Source organism: Oncorhynchus kisutch, linkage group LG15 (genome assembly GCF_002021735.2).
Source record: "Oncorhynchus kisutch isolate 150728-3 linkage group LG15, Okis_V2, whole genome shotgun sequence".
NCBI classification, from domain to species: Eukaryota; Metazoa; Chordata; class Actinopteri; order Salmoniformes; family Salmonidae; genus Oncorhynchus; species Oncorhynchus kisutch.
In genome coordinates, this window is record NC_034188.2 from 40,704,817 (window position 1) to 40,732,184 (window position 27,368).

At 42.5% G+C, this 27,368-nt stretch overlaps 1 protein-coding gene across 1 annotated transcript in view; it reads left to right on the top strand.

The window, feature by feature from the left end:
• The first annotated feature begins 11,063 nt into the window (after window positions 1–11,063).
• LOC109905297 (GPI ethanolamine phosphate transferase 2) overlaps window positions 11,064–27,368 on the top strand; it is a 122,038-nt gene continuing 105,733 nt past the window's right edge. Inside the window, exons 1-4 of the mRNA XM_020502590.2 lie at window positions 11,064–11,526; window positions 11,783–11,988; window positions 22,947–23,156; window positions 23,466–23,654. Of these exons, the coding sequence (XP_020358179.1) occupies window positions 11,373–11,526; window positions 11,783–11,988; window positions 22,947–23,156; window positions 23,466–23,654 (759 nt within the window). The 5' untranslated portion in view covers window positions 11,064–11,372. The remainder of the gene's footprint in view (window positions 11,527–11,782; window positions 11,989–22,946; window positions 23,157–23,465; window positions 23,655–27,368) is intronic.

Genomic DNA, 27,368 nt, shown 5'->3' on the forward strand with positions numbered 1-27,368 from the left:
CCCACGGGTTGTGACAAAACCTCACACTCATTCTTATGTTTAGTACATGTATTGTATAGTGTGTGTGTGTGTGTGGCAGGCTTAAAAAAAAAAACATTTGAGAGTGCGCTGACCCTGGTGCTAGATGGGGTTACGCAGCTGGAGGTTGAATGTTTGAAGGGGTAAGGGACTATAAAAAGTTTGGGAACCACTGTCCAGTGGACCCCTAACTTCCTTAAACTCCACAAACTCATTGAATTGTATACGTGCCCCTGTATATTTTGTGTAAATTCTCTTACATTTGATGTCTCATATTATGGTACAGTAGATAACAGCAAAAGCTGAAGACCATGCTGTTAAGCGTGTATATGGGAGGCGAAGTCAAGTGCAGGAGAGCGGAGTATATTAAACAGGTGCACTTTAATACATAAAACATACTAGTGCCACAAACACGGTCTACAACAAACGTGCAGACGGGCTTAGAACTCCATCCTTCTTCTTCACAAAAAAGAAACTCGGGAGGCGGGTGAAGTGGAGGACCGAATGTACCCCTGTTGCAGGGATTCAGAGACATATGTTTCCATAGCCTCCGTCTTCGCCTGTGAGAGGGGATACATGTGACTCTTGGGAAGCACAGCGTCTGCCAGGAGATGTATCGCACAAACCCCCCGTCGATGGGGTGGTAATTGAGTCGCCTTCTTTTTACAGAAGGCGAGAGCCAAATCGGCATATTCTGGGAGGATGCGCACAGTGGGGACCTGGTCTGGTTTCCACCATGGTAGCACCAACGGAAACCCCTACACACCTCCCCGAGCACTCTCGCGACCACCCCGTGAGAGCCCTCTGTTGCCAGGAAATAGTGGGGTTATGATGAGCTAACCAGGGAAGGCCTAGTACCACGGGAAACACAGGACAGTCAACGAGGAAGATACTGATTTGGCACCAACAGAGCCCCCTCTGGACGTCCGCGGGACAAATCCACCAGTTGGTCGAAGGAGATGGTGGCATTCCTGCAGGCCGGTGACTTAGATCGCTGAATGCCGCTGAACAAGGAGAGGAGCCGACTCCAGCGGAAGTCGTGACACATGCATACATCCAGTAGATAATAGCTCCAATCCTTTCTGAACCAATCAATTCCCATTGTTGTGTGTCTTCAAGTGGTGAAGGCATAACAGTGATAGGAGTGTTGGCTTGGGACCATTTCCCAGGCCTACCTCATTCACTGGCTACTCAGGCTGCATGATAATCATGGTCTCAATTCAACTGTATTTCTGAGTGGGCGTAACACATACACTCTGCGTTGTACATCAACGTCAATGCCTTGTGCAATTCTGGTCAACTGTAATAACCTTTTCTAAGCTCTGCAGTATGTGGCATTTGAGGTAGGGCCAAATCGAGTCTTACAATAGGCACTTTTGTGTGAGACCTTAAGCTGGCATCTACATTGATCGAAATGCAATTTTAAAGAGCGTCCATGTTCTGTTTACGCATGACCCGTTCTTGCCACAATGAATCCATCCTAATGTAGCAGGCGTAAAACAAACGCCTGAAACCAGATCCCCCACACACTGGACTTGTCACCTCCTTAATGTCCAAATGCAGAAGTTGTGTCACAGACTCTCTTTCCATATCCCCTGAAAACCGGAACATCCGGTTTGTTGGAGAATTGGCAGAGGCTACATTGGATCCAACCAGAAGACTTGTATGTCTCATCTGCCGTGCTAGGCTACTCAACAATCTGTGAGTGGAAGGATGGTAGATTCCAGGCAACAGCAGGCTCTGGTTCGGTCACACACTCTCTTCTGGCTCACAGTCACACACTCAGACTTGCTCCTGGCACACACACGTACACACATACTCACAAACGTATACACACGTGCGCGCGCGCGCACACACACACTGTTTGATCACCTATTGAGTGGTGGCAGGGAAGGGTTGGTACAGAAAAACTCTGAAATCACATTTCCTATTTTGTGCCATCTGTGGCAAATGTGCACGCCAAATTGGGGAACTGAAGCCAGGAGAGCCCATGTTTTTAAAAGTACCCTGAGACATGCCATCTTGAATAATTTCATGTAGCTAATTTTCCAGTAAAATATAACAAAACGAGAATATTTACCTGAAACGTCATTTCTCATGGGTCCATTTCTTATTGTGAAGTGTATCTTCATGAATGAGCAAAATCCGCATTAGTGACATTGCTTTCTCACTGAAAAATACATCTTCATTTGACTGAATTCCAGCTTTTATATAGGAACATAATATTGAATTGTCCAATGTCTATCTCTATGGATTCTGCTATTTGCGGGAAATGGAGAGATGATTTGATTCATACTAAGCTTGTAATCTGTGACAAATATTTTATGGGCGTAAACGAGAGCAGCAAAATTACAGGTTGTCACAGTGAAATGAGATCTAAGAAAATGTGTAACAGAGGGATTTCAGTTCATCTTATTTCAGGAGTAATGTTTCAGATTCAGAAGGCCAGAGCTGACTCAAAGAATACTTGCTCCATCTACTGAAAACATTGTGTAATGGCAGTCCTTGGCATCATGTTGATAACACACTTCAAAATAATAGATCAACCACCAAAATAATAACAATGATAATAATAAGAAGAAGAAGAAGAATTCCACATGGTTACAATTATTAAAAAGTAGGCTATGGCTTTAAATAAAGATGGATCCTTATGAGTATGATGTGCTTATAATTACTAGCAATTGCATTGAATAGTGTGAATAAGAGTGCCATCTGTTGGTCGGTTGTCTCCAAAAGAGATGCTGGTTTAGCAAATGTACAACTTTCCCAGAGTCCAGGTAAGAGGACTGTTAACGGCAGGAGACAGGGATACAATCCACACTTTATTTCACACTCAAGACAAGCGCACACACACACACACTTTACAGAGGAGGGAATGAGTGGAAAGGATTTCTATGGAAGAGAAGAATGAAGAACATATTACACAGTGATAATAAGGTGACAGCAATGTGCCATGGTAACAGTGATATATCAATAATGTACATATAGTAAAGGAGAATGGCCTATATACTGTACATACAGGGATAGCATCAACACGCTAACAAACTAAACATAGCACACAATGCAGACACTATATACAATATCTATGTGTTAGCAATGGGCTAGAGCTTCATGCTAGGCCATAGTTTCTTAGGCTAAATACAGTGCAAGGTATGCAACTAGCATTAGCAGGGCTAGGCAAGCAGCATTTGCTATATGGCTAACATAGCACACCGTAATATATTTAATAGCAGCTAGCCCTTTAGGCTAGGTTACACAGTGAAGCATAGCACAGTGATATGGGCTGTATACAATTAGTGGCCAACAAAGTGCTAGCATGCTAGGTGGCTACGCTAATATGTAAACAGTAGGCCTCTATGATATGACCATGGGGGCAGCCATCTTCGGTTATGCAAAAATGGGCCATAGACAGGTTGTTACATGGTAAGAGCTAACAGTTAAACTATACAGGCACAACATAGATAAATAACAGTCCAGGGAGCAGGAAGAAGGTCCATGGGTTGTGGCCCAGCTGTTGGTGTGTAGGGCAGAGCGTCTACACAATAAGTCCATCTCCCACCTGTCACCTAGGTCCCCCCACTGGGGAGCCAGGCTCACCCAATCAGATTGCTATATATTTGTCAGTGTTCCAAACACAACATTATTTGTCTTTTTACCTAAACACAGTACTTGACTTGGGCAGGAACTCACCAGAGCTGAGTACTGGCAGCTAAAATGTTCTTCTGATTGAGTTCCTGCACCTCCTATAGAATATTAGCTAAAAAATATTGATCAATTCCTGCGCCTAAATATAAACAGTACCGGCACCTCAATAATAACACAGCATGTATTTGTATATATGTTCATAAACACAGGAATATGCAGCCGTATGCATTAAATCAGATGTAAATAATTCCCCAAAACATGACAAGGTCAAATGCGCTGAACAGATGTCCATGTGGCAATCAAGAAGCTCCATAAAGATCATTAAAATGACAATCCATACAAAATATCGTCATGAATTGAATGCCAAATATGATTAATTTGACTTACAGACAATGCTTCTACAAAATGCTAGCAAGTAGGATGGAGTTTGATAACGTTTGCAGCTCCAGTGTGACTTTCACCATTTTGGAATGTAACAATACTTATTCTACAGGATTTAGCACATTTAACAAACAATACACATCAACACAGGACAGTGGCCTCCAAGTGGTCAACATTGGAATTCCACGATAGCCTAAAGGAACTCAAACTCAACTACAGGAGCCAGAACACTCCCCGCCTGGTATCCGTAAGGATGCCACCATTAAGACTATGCAGGTTAGAACTGCAATGTTACTTGTCAGTCTCAGGAGAGAGGAGTAAGATAGTCTCTGAGACTGGACATAGGAAGGTCTAGCATGACCCCTCTCTTGCTGTCTTGACTTCAACCTTTCTCACCTTTGAATCTCTGCTGGGAAAGGTCTTGGTGTCTAAGAACTTGACGGTGGTACCTTGCAGCATCTGATGTAGGGATTTCTGCCCTATTGTTGGGAAGCTCATTGCACTCGATGGGTGTGGGAAGAGGTAAACAGGCCTTTCCATCAGTTGATTCCACAATGAAGCCTCTTGCTCTCCGGCACATGGTCTCTGAGATGCCTGCACACGTTTTGAGGGTGTAAGGTGAGGCATCGACGGCTACGTTGAACACCTTGAAGAAGGCTTATCTGTATAAGTATTTATTACTTTGGTCGTCGAGATTGGCGTATGTTTTCATCTTCTCAGGCTGACCCTCTGGGTAGACATTAACAAGACAGATCTTGGAGCAAGATTTTCCCTGGGCGTTGTCCCCACAGACCTCGGTGCAGGTGGAAGTGGCAACTGGAGAGGAGGGAGACTCGTATTCCTCCCTGCCATCCTGTGTGGAGGAGCTGCGGGCTTCTTTCTGAGCCCAAGGGGCAGGATCCATATGAAGAGCTGAAATGTGTCTGTTGCTTCCACACTCTGAACACTGGATGACAGCTTTACAGTTATTCGCCTGTTGTGCGGTTGAGGAGACACACCAAAAGCATACAGAGTTCTCTTTAAGCAAAGTTTTCCTCTCTTCAAGGAGTTGATTCCTAAATCCTCTACACTTTAGCAGAGGGAAGGGCGGGGGGGCTTTTTGTGGATAGGGTACTGTTTGTTAGGATCATCCATCTTAGATGCATCTTTCTGGATGGCATTGTCCACTTTTGTCTTGTGCACTGTGAAAGGGGATTTTTTAAAATTATTCATACTTTTACTTTTGATACTTAAATACATTTTAGCAATTACATTTACTTTTGATACTTAAGTATATTTAAAACCAAATACTTTTAGACTTAACTTGAGTCATTTTCTATTAAGGTATTTTTTACTTTTACTTGAGTATGAAATTTGAGTACTTTTTCCATCGCTGGCGCCGAAGGAGATGACTGCCGTTTTACGATCCCATAACCAATTGTGCTATTGTGTATGTTTTTTAGCATTATTTGTAACTTATTTTGTACATAATGTTTCTGCCACCATGTCTTATGACCGAAAAGGGCTTCTAGAAATCAGAACAGCGATTACTCACCTTGATCTGGTCAAATCATTTTTCTTTAATGAGTGACGGGAGGTATTGACTCCAGACACCCGAACAGACCTTCATTCCTGTCATTTGCAAGAGAAAGAGACAGAAAAGATATTGCGGAAAGAGATCGGGGTGCCTTGTGAGGATCCGCCGACGAGTGGCTAATCTGCCTTTGCCATCGGTACTATTGGTCAACGTACAATCGCTGGATAATAAATTGTATGAACTAAAATCACATATATCCTACCAACGGTACATTAAAAACTGTAATATCTTATGTTTCACCGAGTCATGGCTGAACGACGACATGAATAACATGGAGCTGGCGGGTTATACACTGTATCGGCAGGATAGAACAGCAACCTCTGGTCTATGTATATTTGTAAACAACAGCTGGTGCACGATATCTAAGGACGTCTCGAGGTTTTGCTCGCCTGAGGTAGGGTATCTCATGATAAGCTGTAGACCACAATATCTACCCAGTGAGTTTTCATCTGTATTTTTTGTAGCTGTCTATATATATATACTGTATATATATTATTTTTTGCTGCTGCTGCATTTGTCCTTTTTAGGTTGCTAGCCTACAGTATAGGCCTTAGCCTACCTTATAATAATTTTTTGTCAACTTGAAATATTTGTAATTTCCCCCACTAATAGTTACAGCTAATTGAAAGCTCCTTAATTGAAACAATAGGCTAACAAACAGGACACATCAACTCTGTTTTGGTAAAAAGCTCACTGACGGGCCTGGAGAAATGTAACCACTCTCAAATTCATAGACCAAGCTATGGATACAAGGACTGACCATCCATGATTTTAAATGATGTTTTAACCATGATTTGGTGCTATACAGCATTTGTTTACATCTAAATCAAATCAAATCAAATTTATTTATATAGCCCTTCGTACATCAGCTGATATCTCAAAGTGCTGTACAGAAAGCCAGCCTAAAACCCCAAACAGCAAGCAATGCAGGTGTAGAAGCACGGTGGCTAGGAAAAACTCCCTAGAAAGGCCAAAACCTAGGAAGAAACCTAGAGAGGAACCAGGCTATGTGGGGTGGCCAATCCTCTTCTGGCTGTGCCGGGTGGAGATTATAACAGAACATGGCCAAGATGTTCAAATGTTCATAAATGACCTGCATGGTCGAATAATAATTAGGCAGAACAGTTGAAACTGGAGCAGCAGCACGGCCAGGTGGACTGGGGACAGCAAGGAGTCATCATGTCAGGTAGTCCTGGGGCATGGTCCTAGGGCTCAGGTCCTCCGAGAGAGAGAAAGAAAGAGAGAAAGAGAGAATTAGAGAGAGCACATATGGGGTGGCCAGTCCTCTTCTGGCTGTGCCGGGTGGAGATTATAACAGAACATGGCCAAGATGTTCAAATGTTCATAAATGACCAGCATGGTCGAATAATAATAAGGCAGAACAGTTGAAACTGGAGCAGCATCACGGCCAGGTGGACTGGGGACAGCAAGGAGTCATCATGTCAGGTAGTCCTGGGGCATGGTCCTAGGGCTCAGGTCCTCCGAGAGAGAGAAAGAAAGAGAGAAAGAGAGAATTAGAGAAAGCACACTTAAATTCACACAGGACACCGAATAGGACAGGAGAAGTACTCCAGATATAACAAACTGACCCTAGCCCTCCGACACATAAACTACTGCAGCATAAATACTGGAGGCTGAGACAGGAGGGGTCAGGAGACGCTGTGGCCCCATCCGAGGACACCCCCGGACAGGGCCAAACAGGAAGGATATAACCCCACCCACTTTGCCAAAGCACAGCCCCCACACCACTAGAGGGATATCTTCAACCACCAACTTATCAAATCAAATCAAATTTTATTTGTCACATACACATGGTTAGCAGATGTTAATGCGAGTGTAGCGAAATGCTTGTGCTTCTAGTTCCCGACAATGCAGTAATAACGAACAAGTAATCTAGCTAACAATTCCAAAACTACTACCTTATAGACACAAGTGTAAGGGGATAAAGAATATGTACATAAAGATATATGAATGAGTGATGGTACAGAGCGGCATGGGCAAGATACAGTAGATGGTATTGAGTGCAGTATATACATATGAGATGAGTATGTAAACAAAGTGGCATAGTTAAAGTGGCTAGTGATACATGTATTACATAAAGATGCAGTAGATGATATAGAGTACAGTACATACATATACATAAGAGATTAATAATGTAGGGTATGTAAACATTATATTAGGTAGCATTGTTTAAAGTGGCTAGTGATACATCATTTCCCATCAATTCCCATTATTAAAGTGGCTGGAGTTAAGTCAGTGTGTTGGCAGCAGCCACTCAATGTTAGTGGTGGCTGTTTAATAGTCTGATGGCCTTGAGATAGAAGCTGTTTTTCAGTCTCTCGGTCCCAGCTTTGATGCACCTGTACTGACCTCGCCTTCTGGACGATAGCGGGGTGAACAGGCAGTGGCTCGGGTGGTTGTTGTCCTTGATGATCTTTATGGCCTTCCTGTGACATCGGGTGGTGTAGGTGTCCTGGAGGGCAGGTAGTTTGCCCCCGGTGATGCGTTGTGCAGACCTCACTACCCTCTGGAGAGCCTTACGGTTGTGAGCAGTTGCCGTACCAGGCGGTGATACAGCCTGACAGGATGCTCTCGATTGTGCATCTGTAGAAGTTTGTGAGTGCTTTTGGTGACAAGCCAAATTTCTTCAGCCTCCTGAGGTTGAAGAGGCGCCTTCTTCACGATGCTGTCTGTGTGGGTGGACCAATTCAGTTTGTCTGTGATGTGTACGCCGAGGAACATAAAACTTACTACCCTCTCCACTACTGTTCCATCAATGTGGATAGGGGGGTGTTCCCTCTGCTGTTTCCTGAAGTCCACAATCATCTCCTTAGTTTTGTTGACGTTGAGTGTGAGGTTATTTTCCTGACACCACACTCCGAGGGCCCTCACCTCCTGCCTGTAGGCCGTCTCGTCGTTGTTGGTAATCAAGCCTACCACTGTTGTGTCGTCCGCAAACTTGATGATTGAGTTGGAGGCGTGCGTGGCCACGCAGTCGTAGGTGAACAGGGAGTACAGGAGAGGGCTCAGAACGCACCCTTGTGGGGCCCCAGTGTTGAGGATCAGCGGGGTGGAAATGTTCACCACCTGGGGGCGGCCCATCAGGAAGTCCAGTACCCAGTTGCACAGGGCGGGGTCGAGACCCAGGGTCTCGAGCTTGATGACGAGCTTGGAGGGCACTATTGTGTTAAATGCCGAGCTGTAGTCGATGAACAGCATTCTCACATAGGTATTCCTCTTGTCCAGATGGGTTAGGGCAGTGTGCAGTGTGGTTGAGATTGCATCGTCTGTGGACCTATTTGGGCGGTAAGCAAATTGGAGTGGGTCTAGGGTGTCAGGTAGGGTGGAGGTGATATGGTCCTTGACTAGTCTCTCAAAGCACTTCATGATGACGGAAGTGAGTGCTACGGGCGGTAGTCGTTTAGCTCAGTTACCTTAGCTTTCTTGGGAACAGGAACAATGGTGGCCCTCTTGAAGCATGTGGGAACAACAGACTGGGATAGGGATTGATTGAATATGTCCGTAATCACACCAGCCAGCTGGTCTGCGCATGCTCTGAGGGCGCGGCTGGGGATGCCATCTGGGCCTGCAGCCTTGCGAGGGTTGACCTGTTTAAATGTTTTCCTCACGTCGGCTGCAGTGAAGGAGAGTCCGCCTGTTTTAGTTGCGGGCCGTGTCAGTGGCACGGCCCGCAACTTTAGTCTGCTTGGGAGCAAGACATCCTGGTCCGTGATGGGGCTGGTTTTCTTTTCGTAATCCGTGATTGACTGTAGACCCTGCCACATACCTCTTGTGTCTGAGCCGTTGAATTGAGATTCTACCTTGTCTCTATACTGACGCTTAGCTTGTTTGATTGCCTTGCGGAGGGAATAGTTACACTGTTTGTATTTGGTCATGTTTCCGGTCACCTTGCCCTGATTAAAAGCAGTGGTTCGTGCTTTCAGTTTCACACGAATGCTGCCATCAATCCACGGTTTCTGGTTTGGGAATGTTTTAATCGTTGCTATGGGAACGACATCTTCAACGCACGTTCTAATGAACTCGCACACCGAATCAGCGTATTCGTCAATGTTGTTGTCTGACGCAATACGAAACATATCCCAGTCCACGTGATGGAAGCAGTCTTGGAGTGTGGAATCAGATTGGTCGGACCAGCGTTGAACAGACCTCAGCGCGGGAGCTTCTTGTTTTAGTTTCTGTCTGTAGGCAGGGATCAACAAAATTGAGTTTTGTTACCATCCTGAGACAAGGCTGAGTATAGCCCACAAAGATCTCCACCATGGCACAACCCAAGGGGGGGCGCCAAACCAGACAGGATGACCACATCAGTGAATCAAGTGATGCACCCCTTCCAGGGACGGCATGAGAGAGCCCCAGCAAGCCAGTGACTCAGCCCCTGTAATAGAGTTAGAGGCAGAGAATCCCAGTGGAAAGAGGGGAACCGGCCAGGCAGAGACAGCAAGGGCGGTTCCTTGCTCAAGAGCCTTTCCGTTCACCTTCTACTTTGTTTACAAACAGTGGAGTAAAACAAGCTTATATTTTGGGTTCTGTTGGGGAATGACAATTGAACTATAAGCTCATGATGCATTTATAAGTTATATTCTTCATTATACTCTGGATGGTTCGAGCCCTGAATGCTGATTGGCTGAAAGCCGTGGTATATCAGACTGTATACCATGGGGATGACAAAACATTTATTGTTCTTGCTCTAACTAGATTGGTAACCAGTTTATAATAGCAATAAGGCACCTGGAGGGTTTGTGGTATACTCTGCGTTGCGTCGTGCATAATAACAGCCCTTATCTGTGGTATATTGGCCATATACCACACCCCCTAAGGCCTTATTGCTTAAATAATCAATGGGTATATATACTGTACAATCAATTACCTATCCAGAAATGACATACAGATTCTAACTTTTCTGGTTATGATTGGGGAAGAGAGTTGGGCAAATTTTATCTCAAAGCTTTAACAAAAACATTACAGAAAACCATGCTCCACTAACTGTTTTCTGTTCTTACCAAACATTTCATTTTTTACCTTATTAATTTAACTAGGCAAGTCAGTTAAGAACAAATTCTTATTTACAATGACGGCCTACACTGACCAAACCCAGACCAATTGTGTGCCGCCCTATGGGACTCCCAATCATAGTTGGTTGTGTTACACCCTGGTTCGATTCCAGGCTGTATGTAGTGATGCCTCTAGCACTGAGATGCAGTGCCTTAGACCACTGCACCACTCAGGAGCCCAAACAAAATATTTTATATTTTGACCATTCAACATATCACAATAATTAAATACATTAAAATTGTAGTTATTAAAAAAATCACAAATATCAATAGATGTAATCTTTCCAAAGCATATTTTTCTGGATGGATCGTAAATATTCTCGAAGTCCCAGTTACGTTGTTTGACTGCTTCGAGTATCCGTAGCTAGTTTAAACAAACCCGGAACCAAGTTGACAGCTCCAGTTCCTGAGAGCATCCTTTCAAACTTGTAGAAACAAATGTTTTTCGGTGGTGATGAATATGCCACAAAAACGAACCTTTTATTATTGTAAATCGATTTTTTTTTTGTGCAGAATTGGGGCGAGTTATCCCGCTAGTGGGAGAGCCATTCATTACATCAAGCTAGCCACTTCCTTGTAATGCAAGAGTCAGAGGATTAAATCAAACACTGCTGTCAAGATAACGTTTATCCTTTCATGTCATAGCAGTCAACTAGCTAGGTAGCTAGCCTGTCAGCAAAATGAGGGTACGTTCGTCATTTTTTGCCTCGTTTTGTCTCGTACTCGAAGTATTAAGCGTAGCCTTGTTTCTTAGGGGATTTTTCCCAGTCCCTGTCAAATCATCTTATTCATCGAAAAGCAAGCTGTCAGATCTTCCGGCTGAACCATTCACAGGTGTGTTTTGTTGACATTCTTTTCTCTCTGGCTAGCTAGCTATACTTAAAATTAGAGTGCTACTGTTATTCTTGGCTCTTAGCTGACTTTATTGATTTTCTGCATTGGATAGCTAGCTACTTGCTTGAATGATGACAAGTAATAAAGTTCTTATTTTGCACACAGAATACATGTTACTTTACCCATTTGTTCCTCAGTGTTGTCTACAATACCTTTAATGTGTTGGTAACTGTGGCATTTTCTTTGGCATTTACAGGGAGCTCCCCAAACTTGTCCAAGGTCCCAGACCCCCTTTTTAAGAGAGTGGTGATAGTGTTGATTGATGCGCTCAGGGAGGACTTTGTATTTGGTCCCAATGGGAGAAAGTACATGCCATACACAAGGCACCTAGTGGAGAGGGGCTCCACACACAGCTTTGTGGCCAAGGCAAGACCTCCTACAGTTACAATGCCCAGAATCAAGGTACGAAAGTAGAACACCACCATAACTAATTCTCATTTGTGGTGCAGTTATTACAACCCTTTACAACTTCATTGTAGAAAAGAAAACTCCCACACTCACAATATTGCAATAAATGTGCAGAAGTAATATTGTGTGCAGGATTATCTTTTCTACCTTTGAAAATGCTGCTTTGTGATTGTGACGGTGTCAGGGTGAAATGTCATGGGGTTGTCATATGTTTGGGTTCAAAACCTTGGATAAAGTGTGTTGAACTAACTGGGCACATATGTCTAGTTTAGGTTGATTCCTTGATTTGAGTTCTGGCCATTAAAAAGTCCTAATAATGCATTTTCTTTGAAATCTTCTTCCAAATGAGATACTGTTTCAACTGTTGTCTTGTTATAGATCTAGTCTAAGCACTGTCCTGTATTGATGAACTTTGAATATAAGTACTTATGAGTAGTAGTCTAGCTATAGATTTAATGACATAAGTGGTATGTGGTTCAAAGAGAGGCAGAATATGTGTACCCTACCACCTTATTCTGACAGTTGATCAAATTACTCTATAGCTACTTTCAAAATGTCAACGCTCATTTACCATAGCTAATTGGGCCTAATAGATCATTCATAGATTCAAGATTCAAACTTTGATTCAACCCCCCCCCCCCAAAAAAATGGCCTACCCTGAATAATAAAAGTATACAACAATTGGCACATCTTTGTGTTGAGACGTTCTCATTCATACCAGAAGGTGGCAGTGCAAGTGTGCCATCATGGACTGCTGCATCTTTCCAAATCACTGCAGTGCACCCAATCAACTGGTATGACACGGCCAACTAACCCAAATCAGAATCACCCAGAGACACACAGCCCATTCATTAGGAGTACACCAGCCAGCCTCTGGCTGTGTGACAGGAAATACATCCCAGAAAAGGCAATTTGGGGAGGGATGTAATTGAGAGAATTGTTGAGGAAAATAAATATTTCATTGGATATACTGGCTGAATTGTACGCTGTGTATTGCTGCCCTTGTGTTTTGAGGCACATAGGGAATGGCCTGACATAGGCCCAGTTTCCTGTTGTTGATAACATGTACACACACACACACAGGGCCGGCTCTAGCCTTTGGGCCCCCCCACCTCGTGACAAAACATTTTAGTGGCCCACCGCTTGACGGTGGAGAGAGAAATTCAAGTTTTAAAGCAAGTTTGCTGCAATTCTACACATTTTTTAATGACTTATGCCATGTTAATATGATATCGGAGTGAGAATGACTAACAAAATGAATGTGGGGCACCCTGGAGGTCAGGGCTCCTGGGCACGTGCACTGCGTGCCTGGTTGGTATTCGGCCATGATTACTACAAGTTTAGATACAGTAGCTGGCTAGACTAACTACCAATTTTTTTTTTTTTAGCTGACATAGCTAATTGAGTGATTTTCAGAACAAGGTAACTGCTTATGCACAACCAAATGTGGAAATTTCACCTGATGTATTCTACTATTCTTACTCTAAATAGTACGTTGAGACCCCGACTGAGCTTAGCTCCTGGTTGCCCTGAGTGACCACTTATATGGCTTGTACCTGGAACTGGCCCTGCGCTCGCTCGCGCGCACACACACTCAAGAGTCCCATTCCAATTCCAGTTTCCCTTGACTATTTTCACATCTCCCGCCCACTTAAGTGATAAGAGAAAGTATTTTCAGGACAAAACAATGCCTTTGCAGGTAAAGCTACAGTGCGTCCGGAAGACCCAATCACTGACTATGCTCACTCACTAACTTTAGCCGACTAGGCTGTGTTGGGAAGACCTTTGCTTTGCAGACAGGGAGTTCTCTTATAAATTAGACTGTGTGGAGTTTATTCATTTGAAAAAGGTGGAATTGGGGCCATTTAAAATAAAAAATAATAATAATACCATAGGCCTACTGGTAATTGTTGAGGTGAAGACCAAGCCTGTATGTTGAGCTCTGTCTATTCTTGGAAGCCTTTTTCAGGGTCACCACACTTTATTGGCTTTGCTGTCACAAATACTGCAGATGGTAGTGTGTGATGCAGACTTAATAACTCTGAATAACTCTTCACCCAAATGAGGTGAAGCGTATGTTATTAAGCGAAGACCAGTGAGTGAACACACACGCTCTCACCACAGCCCTAGTGGACTAGTGGTGCTTCACGATTCCCTGATGATGAATGTTTGCCACTGTGACTGCACGCGTCATCGACAAGGACCCGTTTGCTCATCACTTCTGTTGAGAAAGTTGAAAATGAAAGTTCATCTCTACTTATCACGGGTCAAGGCTTTCGCACATTCCCTTAGGTTGCATTGTTGAGAACACTGTTCTGTGTGGAGGAAATATTTGGTTTCTTTTTGCTCAGGTTGACAAATTGCTCTACACCTGCTCAGACTGAACTCGTTAGCATTCCAAATACTTTCCGGTGGCCGGTAGTAGTTTTCTGCTTCTGAAGAATTTCCTCGCATATCCTTTCATTGGAATGGACACATGAGAAAATATGTTTTTTTTGTGGCCGATTGTATAATTTCCAAGCCTTCAGTTTGACTGTAACAAGAACATACAGCCAGCGGGGGAGGAGTTCTGGTGAATCATCTCTATTGAACACATTTTAATAGGCCTAGGCTAACTCTGGGGAAACTGGCCCAAAATAGTGAAGACCTGTCTGCTCATGATGACCCTAAGTTGGACACAACGTCCATGAGGGTCAGCAAGGAATTGCAGCATTTGGAAATGCCAATATGGGTGACTGGGTCTATGAGAAAGTGGTTTTGACTCAATCAATAACTCAATCAATACATCGCAGACATTATTAGCCTTTTAATTCCATTGTAATGGGAAGAAGTGGGAGCTTTTCTTTCTGTCTTTTGCTTTAGATACATTTGACATATTCATCTCAATGTACCTTTCCTTTGTGTGCTTTGTTCACCCGTAGTGATGTGCGTGGGTGTAGTCATTCTATTTAGTAAATTATGAAGATGACAATTTCTCAGGGACGGGGGGGGGGGGGAAATAATATTGATTTCTGGAGAGTATGTAGGAATAAATGAAAATGAACTGGGAAAAGAAAGCAATCATATAATCTGCATTACTAAGACTGAACCAACCAACCATCCAACCAACAAGAACCAACAAGAAGAATATTTAGTCGTTATCCCAAACACAGCATTTGGACTCGTGTTTTTGGGCTAAACCACATCATGCTTTGAGAGGGCACTTATTGGACCCACTTCTTTATTTTCGCCAGTCTTTGACTCCGCCTTATTTAACATGCAATGCTAGCTGCATTTTCAAGGCCCTCCCTTAGTGTTAAGCCTTAATAATGCATCGGGCGCTCTAATTGGCCGAGCGTCGTCCGGGTTAGGGAGGGTTTGGCCGGTAGGGATATCCTTGTCTCATCGCGCACTAGCGACTCCTGTGGCGGGCCGGGCGCAGTGCACGCCAACCAAGGTTAGCGCACGATGACTCCTCCCACACATTGGTGCGGCTGGCTTCCGGGTTGGAGGCGCGCTGTGCTAAGAAGCAGTGCGGCTTGGTTGGGTTGTGTTTCGGAGGACGCATGGCTCCCGTATGGGAGTTGCAGCGATGAGACAAGATAGTAATTACTAACAATTGGATACCACGAAATTGGGGAGAAAAAAGGGGAAAATAAAAAAAAGAATGCATAGTGCGTTCCAGCGTGTTCCCTTAACATACGGGTGAGGATTATTTTGGTTCTGACGCAGACTAAAATGTTTTTGTGTCAGGTCTATGCTTCCTCCAGAGCTCAGTCAAGGGTTTCCTCTGTTCCTCCACCAGGTCCCAAAAATGGGATCTTCTCTTCATCGACTCCAATGCTCAACCAACATATTTATTTTGCCTACCAGTCATATCCTCTGCAGGAAAGGGAGCATCTCCTCAACAGGTGTTGTGGTTTTTCCCAGCCTGCCAATGATGAAATCGTCAGAAACCCTGCTTGAGACAAGCTCTTCTCTTGCATCTGATTTGAGAGTGTTTTTTCTTACCACATCTAAGAACGAGCCTGTACAGGTTTCAACTGAGCTCTCTGTCACAGACGGAGGGTTGTGTGGTTCGTGTGAGCTGCCAAGTGAACCCTCATAGATGAATAGACTGATGTTGTCTCTCTAGGGTTTGTGTAAATATCCTGCGTAAGATCAAAAGTTAAGCATTGATCTAAACTTTTCTCTGACTTTTGCAATGTAGGCCTAGCTTGAAAAGGATGTATATGTTACCTCCAATCAGGGTTTGAAGCTATAGCAGAGTAGAGATCTAAAGATATCCATTTGGGCCACCTTGGGGTTCTGAACCAGGGGCATCTTACACCCCAAACATCTGAGGGGGCGCAGAGTGAGTGAGGATGGCTATATAGGAAGGAAACACCGGAAACAGCCTTGTCTTGCAATCTAGATCCATAATCATTATGCTTAATTCTATGTAAAAAAAAAAAGTATATTTTCCTGCATATCTAAGCATACCTCTTGAGCTGTCTGTATGCTCCTGACTGATGTTTCTTTTTTTTAAAGACACTAAATATGCTTCTCTGCATCACTGCTAAATCTGGGTAAAGGATTGAAAGGAATGTGAGCCTTATTCAGTTTAGTTTGTATTTATTTATTTATTTAGTTATTGCATGCTTATTTTCTAATGTCTACCAACCTTGCCAGCAGTCATGCTAGCTAAGATAGTTAGACAAGCTAGTTATTCTAACTTGATTGATAGCCTGAAATGTTATAGAAAATGCGTTGTAGTCAGAGACTGCAGAAAACAAAAGTTGACAGAGGGGATGCAGGATTTTGTTTTTGCCTGACTTTAGATTTGTTTCTGCTTATAATTTCTGACATTTTGGTAGGCTATTTGTTAGTCAACTTGTCTATAATTAGATACATGCAGCTTCTCGTTTGTCATTATATGTTGCCCTACAAGACTAAATTAACCTTTTGCAAGATAAACAAAAACCGGAATGATTTTCTGGGCAAAATGTCTGATTTATATAATTTTGACTGGTTGTAAGGAAATAGAAAGCTGTGAAAACGACCCAACATGTTTCTGATACGATTTCAGGTTAGCCTTTTATAATGCTGATAAAGATAGCTAGATACCGCCTGTAGAGGTGCTAACTGCGAATTCACATTCTCTTAAGATGGGGAAATAAATCAATAATATATATCCACTCCTGTTCCTGAGTAAAAAGTTAGCCTACATTTGGTGTATCATTTTAAATGCAGGAAATGCTTAATTTTGCAGGAGTTAATATTAAGGTTATTTGAGAGGTTATAGACCTACAGTCAGTTTTCAGTCTCCATTCAACCCATCCAAACAGTAGACTTCAGTTGCCTTTACGTGCCATAGGGCCATTTGAAGTCGAATTTGTTTAGCACCTCACAACCATCACACACAACATAGCCGGCACTGCTATCATTCCTCGCTCTTTACTACTATGGCTGACCTTGTAAAACAACACATTTCACTACTCCTATCCGGTGTTTTTGACAGTAAAACATCTTTCTTTACCACTTCACCAAATCTTTCCCAAACATGACTTTTCTGTCCCTCCCTTTTCTTTATTTACAACTCTCCATTTCACAGCTTTTCTCTTGTTGAGTTCAGCTCCTTTTTGCCTCCGTGGATCAACATGATTAACCTTTTCTGCCCATTTCCAAAAGCAATCGGCATGTAGACGATGAGTCAACGAACCCCCACATCACTACCGCATACTATATTAAGTCGGAAGTTTACATATACCTTGGCCAAATACATTTAAACTCAGTTTTTCACAATTCCTGACATTTAATCCTAGTAAAAAATCACCTGTCATAGGTCAGTTAGGATCACCACTTTATTTTAAGAATGTGAAATGTCAGAATAATAGTAGAGTGATTTATTTCAGATTTTATTTCTTTCATCACATTCCCAGTGGGTCAGAAGTTTACATACACTCAATTAGTATTTGATAGCATTGCCTTTAAATTGTTTAACTTGGGTCAAACGTTTCGGGTAGCCTTCCACAAGCTTCCAACAATAAGTTGGGTGAATTTTGGCCCTTTCCCCCTGACAGAGCTGGTGTAACTGGGTCAGATTTGTAGGCCTTCTTGCTCACACACGCCTTTTCAGCTCTGCACACAAATGTTCTATTGGATTTGAGGTCAGTGCTTTGTGATGGCCACTCCAATACCTTGACTTTGTTGTCCTTATGCCATTTTGCCACAACCTTGGAAGTATGCTTGGGGTCATTGTCCATTTGGAAGACCCATTTTGCGATGTTGCTTCAATATATCCACGTAATTTTCCTTCTCATTATGCCATCTATTTTGTGAAGTGCTCCAGCCCCTCATGCAGCAAAGCACTCCCACAACATGATGCTGCCACCCCCGAGCTTCACAGTTGGGATGGTGTTCTTCGGCTTGCAAGCATCCCCCCTTTTCCTCCAAACATAACCATGGTCATTATGGCCAAACAGTTCTATTTTTGTTTCTTCAGACCAGAGAACATTTCTTCAAAAAGTATGATCTTTGTCCCCATGTGCAGTTGCAAACCGTTGTCGGTCTTTTTTTATGGCTGTTTTGGAGCAGTGGCTTCTTCCTTGCTGAGCGGCCTTTCAGGTTATGTTGATATAGGACTTGTTTTACTGTGGATATAGATACTTTTGTGCCTGTTTCCTCCAGCATCTTCACAAGGTCCTTTGCTGTTGTTCTGGGATTGATTTGCGCTTTTCGCACCAAAGTACGTTCATCTCTAGGAGACAGAACGCGTCTCCTTCCTGAGCGGTATGACGGCTGCGTGGTCCCATGGTGTTTATACTTGCGTACTATTGTTTGTAGAGATGACCGTGGTACCTTCAGGCGTTTGGACATTGCTCCCAAGGATGAACCAGACTTGTGGAGGTCAACAATTTTTTTTGCTGATTTCTTTAGATTTTCCCATGATGTCAATTTCCTGGAATTTTCCCATGACATAATTTCCTGGAATTTTCCAAGCTTTTTAAAGGCACAGTGTATATACAGTGTATATAAACTTCTGACCCACTGGAATTGTGATACAGTGAATTATAAGTGAAATAATCTGTCTGTAAACAATTGTTGGAAAAATGACTTGTGTCGTGCACAAAGTAGATGTCCAAACCAACTTGCCAAAACTATAGTTTGTTAACATTATGAAAATTACAGGCCTCTCTCATCTTTTTAAGTGGGAGAACTTTCACAATTGTTGGCTGACTAAATACTTTTTTGCCCCACTGTATGCTTAGTTTAATACACTGAAAACAAACTTAAAGATACCAAAAAACAATTAAGTTAAATTAGTGTTGCTAAATATCATGTGGCTGTCCATGGTACTGATTTCTGTGTGTGTCTGTGTGTGTGCTTGCACACTCAAGTAAAACTAATTTAAAAAGTTGACTTGTAGAGTAGTTGAACACTGTCGTGACTTGACTCTAACATTAATCTGAAGACTCTAATTTATCGAATCTCCTAAATATGTTTATTTGTTACCCGATTAAATTAATCATCTAACAATTTACTCGTTAGGATTTGGGGCACCACGAGAGGTTCTATAAAGAGTTACCATCTCCCGAATTATCACATCCATAAACAGACAACTTATTAGTCATAACCTCGTAACATATCATCATTCTGAACAGAGTAACCTCCTTGCATCTGCAAAAGCCCGAGCCTTACTTATGATTCAGTACTACACAAATTGGTTTAATTATTTATTTACTAGCTAACTAAATGGTAACACAGGATGAACATACACACTTAATACGCTAATATCAGGTCCCTAGCGGACTGACAACAATATGGCTGCTTGTTACAAAAGACATGGAGAGGGCGAGAGACAGAGACACTTAACGTTGGTACATTTAGAAACTACTCTAGCTTACAGTACTCCTATACTTTGCACATGAACCGTTGCCCGCTTTGCGTAAGAAATCATGAATGCATTTACATACATTTGTCGTGTAGTCCTGAACAGAACTACAGAGTTTTTTTTCTCCTTCCATTCACTCCGGAAGATGCTACTTTGAAGATGGGCTAGCCAGCCGTGTCGATGGTTCCCAGTGAGGTGATGAGAGTAGGGTAATATGGTGGTTTGAACAGAGTAATAGAATAGAGTCCCACTTACATTCGCATTTTTAGATATTTTACTTAGGACAGCTAATTAGCCATACCAGTTGGGAGGTGAGTGTATCGTCTCTACCTCGAGTTGAGATTCAGATGTCAAACCCCTTTTAAACATGAGCTGCACCTCCTAAGTCTCTCTGTTCTGGTATGTTAATTCTTAACTCAGAATTTCATACAGGTTGTTCTAAAGGGCGATTCCGTCAGGCTGACACGCTCTCTGACCTCACTTAGGGGTGTGACATGTCACTGTGCAACGTTTATGTGAAACAATTGTCTCTTATGGCTCCTAAAATCATGTCCCTCTCTTAATAACAAAAACAATTCCATCATTTTTTATATTTTCATACACAACGTAGAGGATGCTTACTTCGTAAATATATAGTGTATACTTTCCAAGTTACAGTATTTCCTTTATACATTTTTTTACGACATCACAAAATAACAAACAAAACAACATTAGTGTTCTTTAGATCGCCTCTGACCATTCTCCATGTTCTACGTTAGAAATATTGTTCCAGTTTTCGCTTTAGAACGTGTTTTGGCGGGAAAAGTCTTCTTGAAACAAAGCACATTCCTTGGGTGAATTTGGAGAGGTAGACATGAATCTTCTCCGTTGGATTTACAACAGTGCGCGAGTTGTTAACCCCCACCAGCCGCGGGTGAGATGGGGTCTGGTTGAAGTCATCCATTGCAAACCTGATCTGACCTATTTGGATCCTCACAGGACAGTCATGTCCACCAATGCCATTCTCCTCACATTCATGTTAGCAAAACGGTCTGTTGCTCTTTCATACAGTGTGCCTTTAGTTTTCTTTTTCATAGGCTACCTAGCTAAAATGCTTGCTAGCCTAACAATGCTTGCTAACATGGGCAACAATGAACCAGCTAAGTTAGCTTGCTAATTAACGTCAGCCTACTAGGCTACATCTAGGCTACATATTGAACTCCAATCATCTCATGCCAGTGGCACATTATATGCATTTATAGTTAGATCAGATTATCTGTCATAATCATAGGCCAGTACGGAGAATGAAGTCAAAACAAAATCCACCTCCATCCATGCCTTAGGAAAGAGACGATTTTAGCAAATAGACCACTTGCGAATTGATGGAAAATCACAAAAACACAGAGTGACGAAAGATAATTTTTGTTTTATTGGTCAAATATTTGTGGAAGCCTGGCTTCCCTTGGCATCCATGAATACATGCAGCTGGAAGGGAGCCGTGCCAGTTGTGCACACAAGGTCAAGTACATGGCCTCTGTCATGGGTGGGCAAGTTGACATACCTTGTGAAGTTGAAGCAATCCAACAGGGCCATGAAGTCTCTGGCAAAATCACATCCGTCAGAGTCCACATGAATGTTAAGTGCAGGAACTTATAGACGGATCTCATGAGGCCTGTGCATGAACAGCCGGGGGAAAAAAAACCTGGTGAAGACAAAAAGGCAGAGAAACATCACAAAATGTTGTAGTAATACATGCTGGAACTGTTGCGACTGGGAAGCAATACGCTAAGCTTTAGTCGCACAATCTAATTAAGATGTTTTGTCTCATTGAATGACAATAAACACTTCGTTGAAGAATCCCGTCCATAGTTCCTACTCCTACTAGTATTAGTACTGTTGACCAATCACCGACGAAGGGGCGTAGACTTTGGCAACAGAACTTCAACTTGCCTCAAGTATATATATTTTTCCGCTCGAACAGCTGGAAAATCCCTGCCGGAACACCGAAACGAACAAAAACATCACAATGTTGTCATAATATATGCATAAATTGTTTCAACTGGGAAGCATGCAACAGCCTTAAATGTAGATAATACTGATAGTTTTTTGCTTGAATTACAAAGGCCAGCAGGTGCTTTTGACACTGTGCTTTTGACTTGTGCAAATGGACTAGAGCACGAGAACAATTTTGTGGAAAAAGAAAGGCATGGAATCCATTTCATTAGTTTAGTTTAACCTAGTTTTTTTCCTTCTGTGAGGCTGGCTCAAGGTTATTTGCCCCAGAATGTCTGATTGTGAGAAATCACAGGGATTATGCAAAGAGTTGCTGTTAACACTTCAGCGTGAAAACATGTTGATATGCCTCGTTTGTGACAGACTAGTGAGATACTGCCAACAACATCTTGGCCTATATGGGTTTCTTTATTGGATTTAGCTAGCTAAGGAGGACACAACATTATGTAATAAATTATGTGATACAATAAATAGTCATAGTCACTATCAATCCTTCATAGACAGGCTACTATTATGAAAGTATTCTCATTACATAATACAGTATTTTATTTGTTTATTGTAAATAAATGTGTCATTCGGTGATTGCTTTGAAGACAATCTTACACCAGTTTCCCATTGTAATTGCTGTAGCTCCGGTGTTAGCCTTATTCTACTGCAAATCACAGTTAAGTAAATGGAGATGCTAGCGTAACGAAATAACACTGATACTTTGAATAACAGTGATACTTGCTGACTACACCTGACAATTATGTTGCACAATTAGCCTATAGCTTACATATAGTACCAGTCAAAAGTTTTGACACACATACTCATTCCAGGGTTTGTCTTTATTTAGAGTATGTTCTACATTGTAGACATCAAAACTGTGAAAAACAGTGTGCAAATCTGTCATCAAGGCTACTTTGAAGAATCTCAACACTCTTTTGGTTACTACATTTTGGTTACTACATATGTTTTATTTCATAGTTTTGATGTCTTCACTATTATTCTACAATGTAAAAAATTGTACAAATAAAAACCATTGAATGAGTAGCTGTCCAAATTTTTTGACTGGTACTGTACGTAGACTGACAAACTCCCTTGGCCCTCCTCCTCCTGCTCCCTCTAGGCCCTGACCACAGGCAGTATCCCAGGTTTCATCGACGTGGTGATGAACCTGAACTCCCCCGCACTGCTGGAGGACAACCTCATCTGGCAGGCCAAGACGGCGGGCAAGCGGATGGTGTTCTATGGGGACGACACCTGGGTGAAGCTCTTTCCCAAGCACTTCATGGAGTATGACGGCACCACCTCTTTCTTTGTGTCCGACTACACTGAGGTCAGTCATGGTCATTGTCGGTTTGAAGGTCAGGGCCATGCCCTTTAACCTTTGCACTCTCATTGATTTTGTCTGTGATGTGATTTTTTTCATTGTTGGTTACATGGGAATGCCATACCAATTTACTAAAAGTTTTTTCCAAGATCATATCATATTGGCTCAAGTTTAATCTGCTTCTATTACATAATATTTCTAACATACTATACATAAAGACTTTCTCAGAGGTCTGATTCAGAAACAATGACACAGTCTAGATTGTGTCTTGGTGTTAGTCTTTTGTGTTGACATGTCCCCGCTAACTCTTCCCAGGTTGACAACAACGTGACTCGTCACCTGGACAGCACGCTGAAGAGAGACGACTGGGACCTTCTGATCCTGCACTACCTGGGCCTGGACCACATCGGACACATCAGTGGACCCCACAGCTCCCTCATCCAACCCAAACTAATGGAGATGGACGACATCCTCAAGAAGATTCATGGCTCCCTCATCTTAAAGGTATAGAAGCCTACTTTTCAATAGAAAAATAACGCATACAGTACCAGTCAAAAGTTTGGACACACCTACTCATTCAAGGGTTTTTCTTTATTTTGACTATTTTCTACATTGTTGAATAATACTGAAGACAACATAACTATCAAATAACACATATTGAATCATGTAGTAACCAAAAAAGTGTTAAATAAATCTAAATATATTTTAGATTCTTCAAATTAGTCCCCATTTGCTTTGATGACAGCTTTGCTCACTCGTGGCATTCTCTCAACCAACTTCACCTGGAATGCTTTTCCAACTGTGTTTGAGAAGTTTTCACATATGCCGAGCACTTGTTTGGCTGATTTTCCTTCACTTTGCGGTCCAACTCATCCCAAACCATCTCATTTTGGTTGAGGTTGGGTGATTGTGGAAGCCAGGTCATCTGATGCAGCACTCCATCACTCTCCACCTTGGTCAAGTAGCCCTTACACAGCTTTTCGCACTTAGTTCCACTAAGCGCGAAAACAGATGGGATGGCGTATTTGCTGCAAAATGCTGTGGTAGCCATGCTGGTCAAGTGTGCCTTGAATTCTAAATAAATCACTGACGGTGTCACCAGCAAAGCACCCCCACACCATCAAAACACCTCCTCCATGCTTCACAGTGAGAACTACACATGCAGAGATCATCCGTTCACCTACTCTGTGTCTCACACAGACACGGCGGTTGGAACCAAACATCTCAAATTTAGACTCGTCAGACCAAAGGACAGATTTCCACTGGTCTAATGTCCATTGCTCGTGTTTCTTGGCCCAAGCAAGTCTCTTCTTCTTATTGTTGTCCTTTAGTAGTGGTTTCTTTGCAGCAATTCGACCATGAAGTACTGATTCACTCTCACCGCTGAACAGTTGATGTGTCTGTTACTTGAACTCTGTGAAGTATTTATTTGGGCTGCAATCTGAGGTGCAGTTAACTAATGAATTTTTCCTCTGCACCAGAGGTAACTCTGGGTCTTCCTGTGTTGTGGCGGTCCTCATGAGAGCCAGTTTCATCATAGCGCTTGATGGTTTTTGCAACTGCAAGTTCTTGAAGTGTTACGCATTGACTGACTTTCATGTCTTAAAGTAATGATGGACTGTCGTTTCTCTTTGCTTATTTGTGCTGTTCTTGCCATAATAATATGGACTTTTACCAAATAGAGCGATCTTCTGTATACCACCGGTACTTTGTCACAACACAACTGATTGGCTCAAACGCATTAAGAAGGAAAGAAATTCCACAAATTAACTTTTAACAAGGCACACCTGTTAATTGAAATGCATTCGAGGTGACTTCTTCATGAAGCTGGTTGAGTGAATGCCAAGAGTGTGGAAAGCTGTCATCGAGGCAATGGGTGTCTTCTTTGAAGAATCTCAAATTTAAAATATACTTTTTTTGGTCACTACATGATTCAATATGTGTTATTTCATAGTTTTGATGTCTTCATTATTATTTTTCAATGTAGAAAATAGTAAATATAAAGAAAAACCCTGGAATGATTAGGTAGTAACTTTGGACTGGTACTGTATATTGTTCCAATCAAGATTCTAAGAACAGTTTTTAAGGATATGCAGTACTGTTTTTGTCTGCCCCAAAACATTGAAACTGCACCTTTCTATTTACACATTTTCAGGAAATCTCCTGCTTATTTTCAACCTTTTGTAATAAGGTTTAGGATATCAGTTATGACAAGTATCATCATTTATTTGTGGGAGAATGTCCTGTTATGATTAGCGCTTTTGAAGCACTCAACAGTAGTTTTCTTGTAAAAACATGTATAGGATCATGACTGTAAACGGTGTTCTTGTGCATATTTAACCGCGCCAGCCTTGTAGCTATTTTACTCTCTCTCGCGCTTAGGCAACAGGGAGCTCTGAATTAAATGTTCTTGAAAGCCTCAGCTCCAGACTTTCCCAGTAAAAGCCTGCTGCTGTTCTTTACACAGTACCATTGTGACCTATATATATAGACAGCCCATTGTGGTCCCATAGGGTGCCTTAGAAGCTGAATGAAGAAACTCACAAAGTATGTTCCTTCAGATGGCTGAGATGACTAGTAAGATGTTCAACGAGTTTTGAGGTGTAAAACATTCCAGTGACTTTCATAGCCTTGCCGAACTAACGATATCCTTTTTCTTCACTCTGTGTCGGTGCTGTGATAAAATAAATGACGCATCGTGCAAAGTGGTTGGCTGGGAAAGGGAGAAAAGGCAACGCAGGCTCCCATGGCTCCACGGTAAAAAGGTAGCCAGAGCTTCTTTCCTACTTTGGCCTTCCCGGATTAGAAAGGAGAAGCCAGTACCTGCAGTGTGGGACAACACACAATCTGAGCTACAGTTTCTGTAGGGGAAGGGATTAAAGACTGCAGCACTGTGACATTTGCAGACCTGCCAACCTGCACGCGGTTACAAAAAAACGACCCTAAAATAGGCTTCTAGTTCGTACATTGTGGTTTTTGACTCAACCATTTGAGGTTGGAGATGAGCCAATCAGAGAACTTGGCTAGGAGAAAAAATCTCTAGCTCTCCGCTCCAGTTGTTCCACTTTATACTGTCTTTCACAGAAGTTATGTTAGACTTTTAAAGATGATTAGGCCGATGTTAATTAATCAGTTAATTAATCTCTAGACCCAAACTGTTACAGATCTATATCCATCCTGCCCTGCCTTTCTAAAGTCTTCAAAAGCCAAGTGAACAAACAGGTTCACTTGGCTATGCAATCTGGTTTCCGAGCTGGTCACAGGTGCACCTCAGCCACGCTCAAGGTCCTACACAATATCATAACTGTTATCAATAAAAGACAGTACTATGCAGCCGCCAAGGCTTTCGACTCTGTCAATCACAGTATTCTTATCGGCAGACTCAACAGCCTTGGTTTCTCTAATGACTGTCTCGACTGGTTCACTAACTACTTCTCAGGGTTCAGTGTGTCAATTCAGGGGGCCCGTTGGCCGGACCTCTGGCAGTCTCTATAGGGGTGCCACAGGGTTTAATTCTCGGGCCGACTAATTTCTGTCTATATATCAATGATGTCGCTCTTGCTGTGGGTGATTCTTTGCTCCACCTCTATGCAGACAACACCATTCTGTATACATCTGGCCCTTCTTTGGACATTGTGTTAACAAACCTCCAGACGAGCTTCAACGCCATACAGCACTCCTTCCGTGGCCTCCAACTGCTCTTAAATGATAGTAAAAGAAATGCATGCTCTTCAACCGATCGCTGCCCGCACCCGCCTGCCCGACTAGCATCACTACTCTGGACGGTTCTGACTTAGAATATGTGGACAACTATAATACATAGGTGTCTGGCTAGACTGTCAACTCTCCTTCCAGACTCACATTAAGCATCTCCAATCAAAAGTTAATTCTAGAATCAGATTCCTATTTTGCAACAAAGCCTCCTTCACTCATGCTGCCAAATATACCCTCGTAAATCTGACTATCCTACCGATCCTTGACTTTGGCGATGTCATTTGCAAAATAGCCTCCAACACTCAGCAAATTGGATGCAGTCTATCACAGTGCCATCTGTTTTGTCACCAAAGCCCCATATACTACCCACCACTGCGACCTGTATGCTCTCGTTGGCTGGCCCTCGCTACACATTTGTTGCCAAACCCACTGGTTCATGGTCATCTGTAAGTCCTTGCTAGGTAAAGCTCCATCTTATCTCAGCTCACAGGTCACCATAGCAAC